Source organism: Microtus ochrogaster, chromosome 5 (assembly GCF_000317375.1).
Source record: "Microtus ochrogaster isolate Prairie Vole_2 chromosome 5, MicOch1.0, whole genome shotgun sequence".
Taxonomy (NCBI): Eukaryota; Metazoa; Chordata; class Mammalia; order Rodentia; family Cricetidae; genus Microtus; species Microtus ochrogaster.
The window spans coordinates 64457441-64470807 of NC_022012.1; the positions used below are offsets into that span (position 1 = coordinate 64457441).

General features: G+C 38.4%; 1 protein-coding gene across 3 annotated transcripts in view; it reads right to left on the minus strand.

The window, feature by feature from the left end:
- The window catches only part of Myo5a (myosin VA), a 157044-nt gene that overhangs the window by 112417 nt on the left and 31260 nt on the right, over positions 1–13367 (minus strand). For all 3 annotated transcript variants that reach the window (XM_013346380.2, XM_005347626.3, XM_013346381.2), the window contains exon 2: positions 725–835. In XM_013346380.2, coding sequence (XP_013201834.1) covers positions 725–835 — 111 coding nt within the window. The remainder of the gene's footprint in view (positions 1–724; positions 836–13367) is intronic.

Consider the following 13367-nt stretch of genomic DNA (forward strand, 5'->3'; position numbering starts at 1 on the left):
GCTGGTCTCGAACTCACAGAGATCCGCCTGCCTCTGCCTCCCGAGTGCTGGGATTAAAGGCGTGCGCCACCACCGCCCGGCTTTCTGCAATGTTCTTTGAGCCTTGGAGAGAGTAATATAGATGCCCCCAAATAAGGTTGAGCACTTAACACTGGGACTATAAATTCTTTAAAGGAAATGAATGCCACAAAGTTCTGTTTAAGAAGAAGTGTGACATAGCCTGCCAAATGCACTGGACTGATTAAAAGCTTTGGAACAAAGATGAGTTCACTGACACAGAATACAGCTAGTCAGCAACAGGGCTGCTTGTAAGGTCTTCTGGTGACCACAAAATGCTTCATATACAACAGCTCCTTGGTAAATATTTCCCAAATATCAAATCTTAGACAGGCACTTAGTTATTATGAACTAAGTGCAATGCTTTCCTAAACATAAAACATGGATGCAGAGGTACCTCTTTAGTATTAAAATTAGAAATTAAAGCAAATTTGGTAATCACAATAAATGTAGAAACTAAAATGATGATGTTTTAAAGTATGACTTGTTTTTACTGGCCTCTATGTAGAGTACAGAAAAAGTATCATTTTATCAAAATAGTAAATAATAATATTAAAGTAATTCAATATTTGTGCTATAATTGGGATTAAGGAAATTATAGTACGATTTTATCTTTCACCCTCCATCACTTCAGGCTAAACACAAGAAATGAAGGCAAAATTCTTACCTTTCCTTCCTCAAGCTGAAGTAGCAGCACTTTATCTCCAGGCTTATAATCTTTGAGCAACTCTGCTGACTTCCACACTTCCTCAGGATCAGGTATCCAAACCCTGGCAAACTAGAAGACAAAAAGGAAAGAAATTTAAGCTAACAAATCAATCACTTAACAACCATATTTACAACATATCACATTATAACTTAACTTATAATTAATTTATAAAAAGGCATCTTAAGCAAGGTATGGTGGTGCATGTCTTCAGCCCAGTACTGGAAGGGGAAGGAAGATCAGAAATTCAAGGTCAGTCTTAGTTATACAGTAAGACCTGGGTCCTGTTTCAAAAAAGAACAAACAAAACAACAAAACAGAACTCTGAGCTATATGAAATCTGCCTTTTTTTTTTGTTAGTTTGTTAGAGGCACCATTTCATTTACATAGTCCAGCCTGGCCTTGACCTCACAGTCCTTCTGCTTAGTCCTGCTGAGTGCTGTGATTACAGGTATATACCGTGCCTGCAATGACACTCACTTTTAAAATTAGAATAGAAAAGTAGGTTAGCTCCAGTACCACTACTGTTCCCAAATTATATAAATAATGTGCTCTGAAAAAATAACCAAAATTAAAACCTAGCTTTGCTTTATATAGTTAATGTAATTTGGGGTAAAAAATTTACATATAATGTCTATTTTCAAAGTTCTAGGATGGTAATTCGACAGCACAGTCATCTCTTTATGGTAGCATTCGCAATCTAAATCTTTCATTGTGGTTTCATCATCTGCAAAGCCTTGGTGACATCCCAGATATCCTTCAGGAACCATTCTAGTGGGGAGATAAGAAATAAGTGTGTGGCCTTAAGTCATAGGTAATTCATAGACTGCATATCTACAATTTTCTTTGAAAAAAATTATTGCTTATTTTAACAGTTGAAGAAAAACATTGTTATTTGAAATTTTGCACACCGTATTTTATAAAGATTAATAAGAATGGTATTTGACTAGCAATACATTTGGCTCAAGAAGCCTCAATACCATGAGAATGTATGATAATTACCACAAAATCCTAAAACCATAGCTTCAACTAGTTTTTATCTAGACCTAAGTCAGACAGGTAATCTTGAGGAAAAGTACAAAATATTTTAATATTTAATATGCATATATCATAATGTAGAACAAGCTAGATCCAGTTGGCTGAGGAATACATACTGATATCAGCCAGACTAAATCTCTTCTTTGATCTGTACTTATATTCTCATTTTATGTAAAACCATCTCCATATCAATCCTCCCTCCATCTCTCTCTCCCCTTACTCTCTCCTTTCCTCCTGCCCTCCTTCCTTCCAGTAATGGCAGTGCTGAAGACTGAACTAATGCTAGGCAAACATGATCACTGACCTGAACGCTTAGTAGTTTCCAATCCCCTTTTACAGTTGGAAACACTAAAAAGGCTAACTTGCTATGTAGACCAGACAGGCCTTGCTGCAGCCAACCAAGTAGCTAGAACTACAGGTATGCACCACCATGCTCAGCTAGACTTGAATGGTGTATGTGTGGATAGGCACACATACATGTGCATGTAAGTGTAAGTGCGGAAGTCAAGGGTTGATGTTAGGTATCTTCCTCTATTGCTTTCCATCCTTTGCTTTGAGACATGGTCTTTAGCTGAACTGGGAGCTCACCAAGTCTTCAAAACTAAACGGCTAGCAAACTCTGGGGATCTGCCTGTCTTTGCCTCCATAGAGCTAGGATTATAGGCATGTTCTAATGTTCTAGCTTTTTATGTAAGTTGCTGCAGATCCAAACTCAAGCCCTAACATGACAAGCATTTTACAAACTAAGCCATCTTGCTGGCCCTGGGTTTCATTGTCAATAGTGACCAAGACATAATCTACGTGGGTTTCGAGTTGAAAGACATCTGGATTTAGGTGTGTGCCATGTAGAGCAGTTGTAGTGTGATGATATTCTAAGCACTGGCCACAAGTTCTGCAAACCTCTATCAACAACACTCCCTAGTAAAAAAGAGATGTAAATGATTTAGCAATAAATTTAAAGGTGAGGGGAAAGAGAACAAAAAAGCAGTAGGTGACTGAAAGCAGAGGAGATCTAAGACTCCAGAGAACTTAAAGAAAATGTCTCTGGACAGAAAAACACTTATTTCAGCCCACCCCTGTACAAGACATTACATTAACCTCTGCACTGACATATTTCTAAACCTTTTTTTAAAGAAACTACTATGACATAATATAGCACTTCCCAAAAAATAAAAATTAAAAAAAATAAAATAAAATATGCCAAACCAGCTCATGGCTAGTGATGTTTGGAAAGCCAGGTGTAGTAGCATGCTCAGGTAACTCAAGTTCATGAGAGACTGAGGAAGAAGGATTGATAAAGTTTAAGGTCATCTTGGGCTACATAGTGAATTTCAGTCCAGTGAGGACCACAACATTAAATTATGTCTCAAAAGAAAGGAAGAAAGAGAGTGAGAAAGGAGGGAGGAAAGGAGATAGAGAGAAGAAGAAAGAAAACAAAAATTGTATATTCTATATAGATTAAAACTCACCCAATTTTTTCATTTTTCATTTATGATTACAGAATCATAAAAAACTTAATGTGAACAATTTGAAAAATACTGAAAATTTTTAGCATGACAGAGTATGATGTTAGAACTATTTTATACTATATTACATTACATTGGCATATCATATTATGTTAGAATTATAAGTTCTAATCCAGCTATCATACTTGCCTTAAACCTTTATTTTAGACAGAAATATAAAACAGAGAGCAAGAGCAGTCTGTCTTAAGGATTACATACACAGAAGCTTCGTAAAAGTGTAATAAAAAGTATTAACAATATATTAGTATGAGCAAGATTGCTCATTTTTCTCCATAGGAAGTGATTTCTAATGAAATGTTTCAAATACATTTAATGAAATTTACTTTATAACTTTGATGCATGGTCTATAAACTGAGAAATATAATTAAAATTGGTAATTCAACAAGAATTTCTATATAATTTTTCTGGTGGTTTGAATGAGAATGCCCCCCAGAGGTTCATAGGTTTGAATATTTGATCCCCAGTTGGTGGAATTGTTTGGAAAGGGTTAGGAAGTATGGACTTATTGAAGAAATTGTGTCACTGGGGAGTGGACTTTGAGGTTTCAAAAGACTTGTGCTATTCCCAGTGTGCTCTCTCTGTGTCATGTGCCAACCCCACATCAGACAGAGGGCTGATCTACAAAATATACAAAGAACTCAAGAAATTGGTCATTAAAAAAACAAATAAGCCAATAAAAAAATGGAATATAGACCTAAACAGAGAACTCTCAACAGAGGAATCTAAAATGGCTGAAAGACACTTAAGGAAATGCTCAACATCCTTAGACATCAGAGAAATGCAAATCAAAACAACTCTGAGATGCCATCTTACAACTGTAAGAATGGCCAGGATCAAAAACACCAATGACAACTTACGCTGGAGAGATTTGGGGTAAAGGGAACACTCCTGCATTGCTGTTGGTAATGCAAATTGGTACAGACTCTTTTGATATCAGTATGGTGATTTCTCAGAAAATTAGGAAGCAACCTTCCTCAAAACCCAGCAATACCACTTTTGGGTATATATCCAAAGGATGCTCAATTATACCACAAGGACATGTACTCAACTATGTTCACAGCAGCATTGTTTGTCATAGCTAGAACCTGGAAACAACCTAAATGCCCCTCAACCAAAGAATGAATACAGAAAATGTGGTACATATATACAATGGAGTATTACACAGCAAAAAAAAAAATAATGACATCTTAAAATTTGCGGGCAGATAGATGGATCTAGAAACCATCATATTGAGTGAGATAACCCAGACAGACAAATATCATATGTACTCACTAATAAGTGGCTTTTAGACATAAAGCAAAGAAAACCAGTCTACAATTCACAATCCCTGAGAACCTAGGCAATATGAGGACATTAAGAGAGATCTAACATAGATCTAATCTACATGGGGAGTAGAAAAAGACAAGATCTCCTGAGTAAATTGGGACCATGGGAGATGGTTGAAGGGAGGAAAGAAGAAGGGAGGAGAGCAGAGAAAAATGTATAGCTCAATAATATCAACAACAATAACAAAAAAAAGATGTGAGCGCTTAGTTGCTGTTCCAACCACCTTCAACCATGCCTTCACTTCTCCATCACAGACTCTAACTCTCTGGAACTCAAGCTCTTTTAGAAACTGTTGTAAGCCGGGCGATGGTGGCGCACACCTTTAATCCCAGCACTCGGGAGGCAGAGGCACGCGCATCTCTCTGAGTTCGAGGCCAGCCTGGTCTACAAGAGCTAGTTCCAGGACCGGCACCAAAGCTACAGAGAAACCCTGTCTCGAAAAACCAAAAAAAAAAAAAAATTGGGAATTGAGATACTATGAATACACAAATCATCATCAACAACAAAAAGTTCCCTACAAATCTGCAGAAGATGAAGGAATGAGAAAAAGCTTAAAATAGATCAAATTAAAATACAGACATTGAGTGTTGGGCAGTGGTGGTACAGGCCTTTAATTCCAACATTAGAGAGACAGAGGCAGGCAGATCTCCAAGTCCTGCCAGCCTGGTCTACATAGTAAGTTCCAGGACAGCTAGAGCTACATGGAGAAACCATGTCTTAAAAAATAAACAAACAAGTAAAACACACACACACAGAGGGAGTTTGATTAAGTGATACAGGACTTGCCCAGCATGCACAACACCCTGGGTTCAATGTCCAGTACTGTTAAGTAAATGAAGATTTTTTTTTAAGGTAGACATATCAGAATCGTGATAACTGAATCCACTTGAAATAACTAAGGTTGAAGTAAGAAATGAGAGTAAGAATAAAATGAGATAGGCTAAACTCTGTAATAGGCGAAATCTGAGAAGATAATGTTACCAAAGATTTAAGTTGCATAATACAACATGCGAGGGAAATAAAAGTCATCTGTAATTTTCACAATACAACTCAATTGGCTCACCTGGCAGTGATGAAGTAATTCTGACAGTCTAATAGAAGTGCACTGGAAAGGCAGGTTCCAGAACATGGTTGCCCAGGTATGCACTACAGAGGAGCACTAGATCGTGCTACTGTGTGCAGCATAACCCTTCTAGGGAGATACATCTCTGCCTGCTTAAGGAAGCACCAGTCATCTTTTTGTTTCCTGCCACCATGACAACACTGAAGAGATCCTTGATTAGTAAAAATGACTCACTGAAGTTGTGGTAACTTGCGTTTTTGTCAATCAAGGAAGTCTGAAATAGGAATACCAAAAGCAGCTGTGTTTCTGATGCCTCAGACATTCAGGGACATAACCAACAGCATTAGCAAGAACCAGCCAACTTTTGAAACCCAACAAACCTTACCACACAGTCCTCTCTTTCCCCCTAAATTCCTTCATACACTACTCAATTCACAGAGTATGTGAACATTTTCCCTACAGTCCACATTAAATTATTATGATTTGAATAATTCAATTTGTGTTAGTGCATTCATCCATTGTGAATGTTCACAAAAATGATTTTGTATCATTTCAGAAAGTCTGGGGTGTGTGTGTGTGTGTGTGTGTGTGTGTGTGTGTGTGTGTGTGTGTGTGTGTGTGTCCCTCTGGGGCATGAGCTGGGGAGAGAAATCATCACCAATGCCCCCACCTCTGAACCTGACACATTAATGACATTCTACATGACTACTAACAATTATGGAATGCCTGGGGTGAAATATTCAGGAATTGTCACTCTAAAATGTACACAATGGGCTTTCTAAAGAAAAGGAAAAACATTAAAGCAACTAGAAAATATTAGGAAAATATTACACTTAATAATTATATATTTAATTTAAAAACTTTGAGATATCATACAAATAAGAGAAGATACATGTATGTATATGTATACATGTATTTATATTTATGTATACATGTGTACTTATTATATTTTTATATATGTTAAACAAAAGAATGATACAATGAATTCTCATATAGCCATCATTTAGGTTCAGAAGTAGAATATCAGTAATTGTATTGAACCCTTCAACAGAAAAGCTTCTTTGGCACTCTTTCCCCTTATCTTACTCCACTATTCTCCAGTTATGTCAGAGTCTGGGTCTGGTGTACCCTGAAGGGCTCTGCTGGGTTGCATGTCTATGTCTTTGCTTTAACTGTTTCCAACATTTAGATCACCATCCCTCTATTTCCAACCAGTAGAACACTATTTACCCCTGCTATCTGTCCTCCATGTCATCTTCTCCAAGAAGCCTTTCCTTACTTGTCATTTGGCACTTCGTTCTCAACGTCTCCTGTATCTCATCCAGCCTTCTATTAGGCTCCTTATCCCACTACTTGATGATTTATCCAAGTCCAGAGACTTCGAGCTCCTTGAAAGTAGGTCTGTCTTTTTCACCTTTGTCTCTCTGGAACTTTACACAAGACTTCCCTTAATAATCTCTCATGAACTCTGGTCATATGACTATTCTTGGCCTCAGATGATAAACTTCCACAAGGGTACACAAAAGAATTACTGATCTCTCCCAACACTCTCAGAAATAGAGAAAGGTGCCTGAAGTGCTGGACCATGTGGGAAATGTTGAAATGACAAAAGAAAGAACAGCCAGGCTAGTATGGAGCAGAGGTTTGGCTCCACCCCAACTCTACCACGAAGCCCTCACTGAAAAGACAGAAATGACACTTCTACCACTATACTCAATCTCTCAGAACATCAGAGGAACAAAAAAGATGGGGGTGAAGGAAAGCTAGCAGTCTAAATCAGGGCAAGAAGTCAGACTGAAATGTAAAGAATGGATTAGGGTGTGGGAACATGTGCATTTGGTGCAGGGTTATCAGTAAGCACAGAAGTGTTCTGGGCTCATCACAACTGAGTGGAGAAGATGATGAGCTAAACAGCAACAACCAACTCTGTCTAACGGAATTTATCACAGATCTGTATAGTTATTGAGTATTTTCTGTATGCCTGGGGATTTTATATGAATAACCTTACCCAAATCATTACAATAGCCCCCATTATTAACCCATTTTAACACATACCAAGACAGACCTTAAATGTGGTTTTAAAAAGGGGTGTTCAAATGTGTCTATGCCAAAAGGTACACAATCTTTCCACTCCAGATGTACCCCTTGTTAAAAAGTAAATTATTGCTGGGCGGTGGTGGCACACGCCTTTAATCCCAGCACTCGGGAGGCAGAGGCACGCGCATCTCTCTGAGTTCGAGGCCAGCCTGGTCTACAAGAGCTAGTTCCAGGACCGGCACCAAAGCTACAGAGAAACCCTGTCTTGAAAAAAAAACAAAACAAAACAAAAAGTAAATTATTTCTTCCCTCCAAATTACTCCTGTTAACATTATAATGGCAATAGTCATTAAAGTGATCTATGTGCTCAGGCAGAGTTTATGAGTATTTTATCCAAGATAACATGTAAAAAAAAAAAAAACAACAATCAGCCTGACATCCATCCTGCAGTGCTCCACTAGCTAGGACCTCAAGATGAGGCTCTGCCAAGGAGTAACAACACCAGTGAGAAGATGCTAAGGACTAAAACTTAAATAATTTCTGATTCACGGACTTCTCTAAATGAACAAATGATAGGGTTGATTTAAGATTATTTTTTATAATTCTTGAAATTATCTTGCTTGTACAATGAAATGTGTATAGTTTAAAAATAAGTTAGGCTTTCAGGATTAATGCGAGTGGTACTTTCAGCTCCCTGTGGTGCCCTGATAATCCAGCTACAGGTCTTGACCTTAGGTCAGCCCCAGTTCAGAGATCAATGAAGCAGAAGGGCCTGGTGATAAGGTAGGTATCTGTGTCTTTAACTAAACTGCTTAGCAATAAAGTACTTCCCCACAAGAATAAGTAAATAAGTTGAATCAAAGTTGGGAGTGTAGTTAAATTATAGAGTACTTACATAGAATGCAGGAAGTCCAAGTTTGAATGGAAAGCACCCATAAATGGGGTAAATAGTAACACAAGCATTGGTGGAGGCAAGACAGCAGAAGTGTAAGGTCATCTTCTTCTGTACAGTGAGTTTGAGGCCTGTCAGTCTGTGCTACATGTGACCCTGTCTCAAACACACACACACACGCATGCATACGCACACAAAAATGTGAACCAAATTTAAGTCAACTTCTCTTAAGTATTAGAATTTTAATTCTTCTAAATTTATTAGGAAAATGAGAACTATAAAATTAATGAAGTGTTTTTTTAACCATACTCAGGTAACAAAAGTAGGAGATTTTATTTTTCTAGAATTTTAGTGTGAGATGGTAAAGGTTTGGAATGAATATTTTTAGAAACTGAAGTTCTTTAATATTCCTGTAAAGATTTTTTGGAACTATATCTCACTTTATAAGAATATCTTTAAGATACACACCTAGAAAAATTATTATTTCTATCTACAATTAGTCAGTGGTATTGAAGATAAATTACAAAATTGTAAATAAGTAAATTAATCAACAACAGAGCAGGACTGCAACAAACAAAGGGACCAATGCTGTTCATGGTCATTGTGAGGCTTGATTAGGAGAGCAGAAGTTCTGGCTGGAGAAGCCTTGGAGCATGCTTCATCACTGCTGCCACTAAAGAAACCCTTCTTCAACAAAAAGCCTGAGAGAGTCAAAAGCCATCCAACAAACAACAGAATCATGTTCAAATCCAGATGAGCTCCCCTTCACAATGCTTAGGACACAACATGGACAATCTCAATGGACTGCTTTCTCCTAAGAACAAAGTCACCCAGGTAAACAGAAGAATTCACACCTTCCTATCATCTAACACTTGGCTCTCAACTTAGAAAAAAATAGAAAATGGGGTTCATGTTAAATATGTCTGGGCCTTAATACAGAGAAATCTTAAAACACAGTTGAGGACAGATACACCCAAGCTGAGATCACACTGTTCCTAAGGTCAGAGCATGTTCCAGGTCCTTCGTGACACTACTTAAGACAGGGAGGCAGGCAGTAAGCACTAGCTTCTCTCACTAATATTAACAGTATGATCTTTAGACTGCATTATTTTTGTTCCTTTTTTTTTACCTGATTTTTGACAAAGAATATTTTGTTCTTATATAGTTCTAATCTATCCTACCTACCCTCAGCTTAAATCTCTCTAGCTCAGACTTCGGGCTCACAAACTACCTAAATCTCCACTTATCTCGGAGGCATCTTAATTTTAAACAAATCCAACAATAGAACAGCTCTGCCACCCCTGTTCAAGTATGTCCTTCCCATAGCACCTCCTGAGTAACAGAAGGGCACGTCTGCCAGCAAGTTACTGGCTCCTGGAGGAAACTGGTCCTTGGCATTGCCCTCTCCTTTACCTTCTTCATCAATCAAGTCCTAGCTGTGATTCTTAGCTGTACTTAGAGGCCCCTGCATCTTCACAGTTAGTACATGGTACTGGAAAACAAAAAACCTTTCTATAAGGCTTTCTTCCCATTCTCTATTCAGCAGCCACAGTGATCTTTTTGAAATGGTAAAATCTGACCCTGTCTCGCCCTTGCTTAAAACCCTTTATAGTAATATAAAATATTCACATATGCCCCTGGAGCCTTACTTAGTTGGCACCTGCCTTCTGTTTTAGAGAAGAGGCAGCACCACGTGCCATTTCCTACCCACCTACTCACATTATAGTATCAGCCCAACCAAGGACTGACTTCCTTTAGCTGCCTGAGCACCCACACTACCTCAAGCTCTGAAGTCCCTGATTTATGACTGTTTCTGTTTACCCTTCAGATCTCAAGCTCAAACACCTATTACTTAAGATCCTTCCCTGACCTCTAGACCTAAATTAGACCCGCAGTTACGTTATCTCACATGACCTTTTGCTTGAGTGTAAGCACCCAAAAGTCAGAAACTGAAATCTATTTTTGCTCAAAACTGATATCCTGAGTTCAACATAGTGTCTGAGCTAGATAAGCATTACTGTGTCAAGAAATGTTCTGTTTATCAAACCACAGGCATAATAACCCATCATCAGATGTATTCCCAATGTGAAAACATAATGTGTTTTTGAGAACTGAGTAGATAACAGCAGATCACTATGGGCATGGTTCTTAGCTGTACCTCTGACTCCATGACTTGACTATGTCTCTATGTTTCTCTCTTCTCTTCTGTTGTTGAGACCAGGTCTCATGAATCCTAGGCTCACTTTGAACTTGTTAGTTGAGGATGGCCTTGAACTTCTGTTCCTCATACCTCCACTTTCCAATTTCTGGGTTTATAGGTGTATGCTCCCATACCCAGTTTAGAGTTGTAAGGATCAAATTCAGGGTTTCATACATGCTAAGAAAACATTCCAACAACTTAGATACACCCCCAGATCCTCTTCTATTCTTTAAACTTCTGTTTAACTTATAGCTTTATATATATATTTTGTTGTGGAGGCCCAAAAATATGAGCCTAATTCTATGTTGACCAAAGGTCAGAGAGTTGGAACTCACCTCTATTCCTTCAAGGTTATTGTGTTTCTACCTCAAACAAAGGTCCCACCTAGATTTAGAGCAGAGAGTTCTACTCTCTCAAAGTTATTATCAACAGGTGTGGCTTAATGGCCAGACCTTGTATTTGTATTTCAGGAATAGAGAAGTAGATACATTTCTACCTCAAACAAAAGTCTAAGGATCCAACTAAGGTTCCAGTTCTCTTAAGGAGATAACACGGGATTCCACCCAGGGAGTGGTTTGTCTACAGAGTGTTTTGGTCTAGGGTGTGAGCGTGACTTGTTTTGTCCTAGCAACAGAATATTTAACTATGGATGTAGCCTGTGACTTTCAACTGGTCTGTTCATTTCTTTGTATCATGTTAATGCAGTTTCTTTTTTATCTTATTCCTACCTCTTGGGGTTGGGGTATTTTAATTTATTTGGAAATTAAACATGGGGGATTTCAGTATTCACTGGAACTTCCTCCTGGTACTATTCTATGTTTTTCTGTTTCATTATTTTAAACATGCCTTCGTATTCTTTACTAATATTTCTAAATTCCCATGCCCCTAGCCTGGCAAGAGGTGTTTTTGTTGAGGCCGGTCCCCGACATTGTTTTGTTTTACACTTAGAGCCATTTTAAGACAGAATTTTACAAAGAAAAAAATCCTCATTTTTAAAATATCTGCTTTTTATCAGTATGCTACCCTCACAGACCCTCTCTGACTAGACCATGATCTTAGAACAGGATACCTCTATCCTTCGGCATCATCCATACCTGGACTAGTGCTTAGCATAGTAAATGCATATAAGATGTCTACCCTGTGAGTGAACTAATGAACTGGGGAATCATAGAATGTGGCAGTTTAAATGTAATTGCCCATATAATCTCATAGGGAGTGGCACTATTAGGAGGTGTGGCTTTGTTGGAGTAGCTATGACCTTGTTGGAGGAAGTGTGTCACTGTGGAAGCAGGCTTTGAGGTTTCACAAGCCACATCCAGTGCCTCAGTTTACTTCCTGTTGCTTGTATATCAAGATGTAAACCTCTCAGCTCCTTCTCCAGTTCCATGTCTGCCTGTATGCTGCCAAGTCCCACCAGGATGTTCAGGACTGAACCTCTGAACTTAAGGCACCCAACTGAATGTTTTCCTTTATAAGAGTTACCATGGACATGGTGTCTCTTTACAGCAATAGAAACCCTGAATAGAAAGAAAGAATGACATGGCAAGCAGAAAATCACTAAAGAAGTCATAGAAAGGAGTTGAAAATAATGTAGTTGATGACTAGAAGCACAAGAAAAAAAAGCAGTAACCCAGCTAGCCATGCCTGAAACTACAAAGTTGGCACCCAAATGAAACATGTCATAATAGGAGGTTTCTTTGAAGATAAGCACAACATATCTAAACAAAAAGCCTCCGAGTTACTAAAATCCACTTATATTTATATCTTATGTGTTTCTCTGCCCATTACTTGGGTAGCTTACATAAACTTGTCTGTTTTCTGAGAGAAGAATTTATGTTCCCAATGGTGACCTTGAACTTGCTATGTAGTCAAAAACAATCTTGACTTATGGATCCTTACACCCTGTCTCCCAAGTACCGGTTTATGGGCATACACCAAAACATCTGGATTAGGCAGATGTAAGATTTAAGATTTGTTTTTTATTTTATGTATATGGGTATTTTATCTGCATGTATGTACATCACATGCATGTAGTGCCCACAAAGGCCAGAAGAGGGCATTAGATCTTCTAGAACTGGAGTAAAAGACAGTTGAGAACTGCCATGCAGGTGTTGGGAATGAACATGGGTCTTCTTGAAGAGTTGCCAGTTTTCTTAACCACTGAGCCATTTCTCTAGCCCCTTAACAGTTTAGACTTTTGATCAGTTGAATCCCCACAAAAATTACTGGGACACACACTCTGACTCCTACTTTGTAGTATTGCTCTTTCAGCTGTATATCTAACAAATCAGGCTATATTGTAAGACTGTAATGTTCATGAGATACATTTCTATGTATACACAACTAGATACATCCTAGTCTCCAAAGAGTAGCTACCCCAGTCATGTAGGGATAAGTCCCGCCCCTTAGGGGGCGTGTTCGCCTCGGGCTAATGTTTGCATATATATTTGGCAAGCGTGCTCCCAGCCGCTGCTTCTGCTTTCCTGGTCTCTGCGGGAACGGTGGCTCTGTAAGTCTATTAA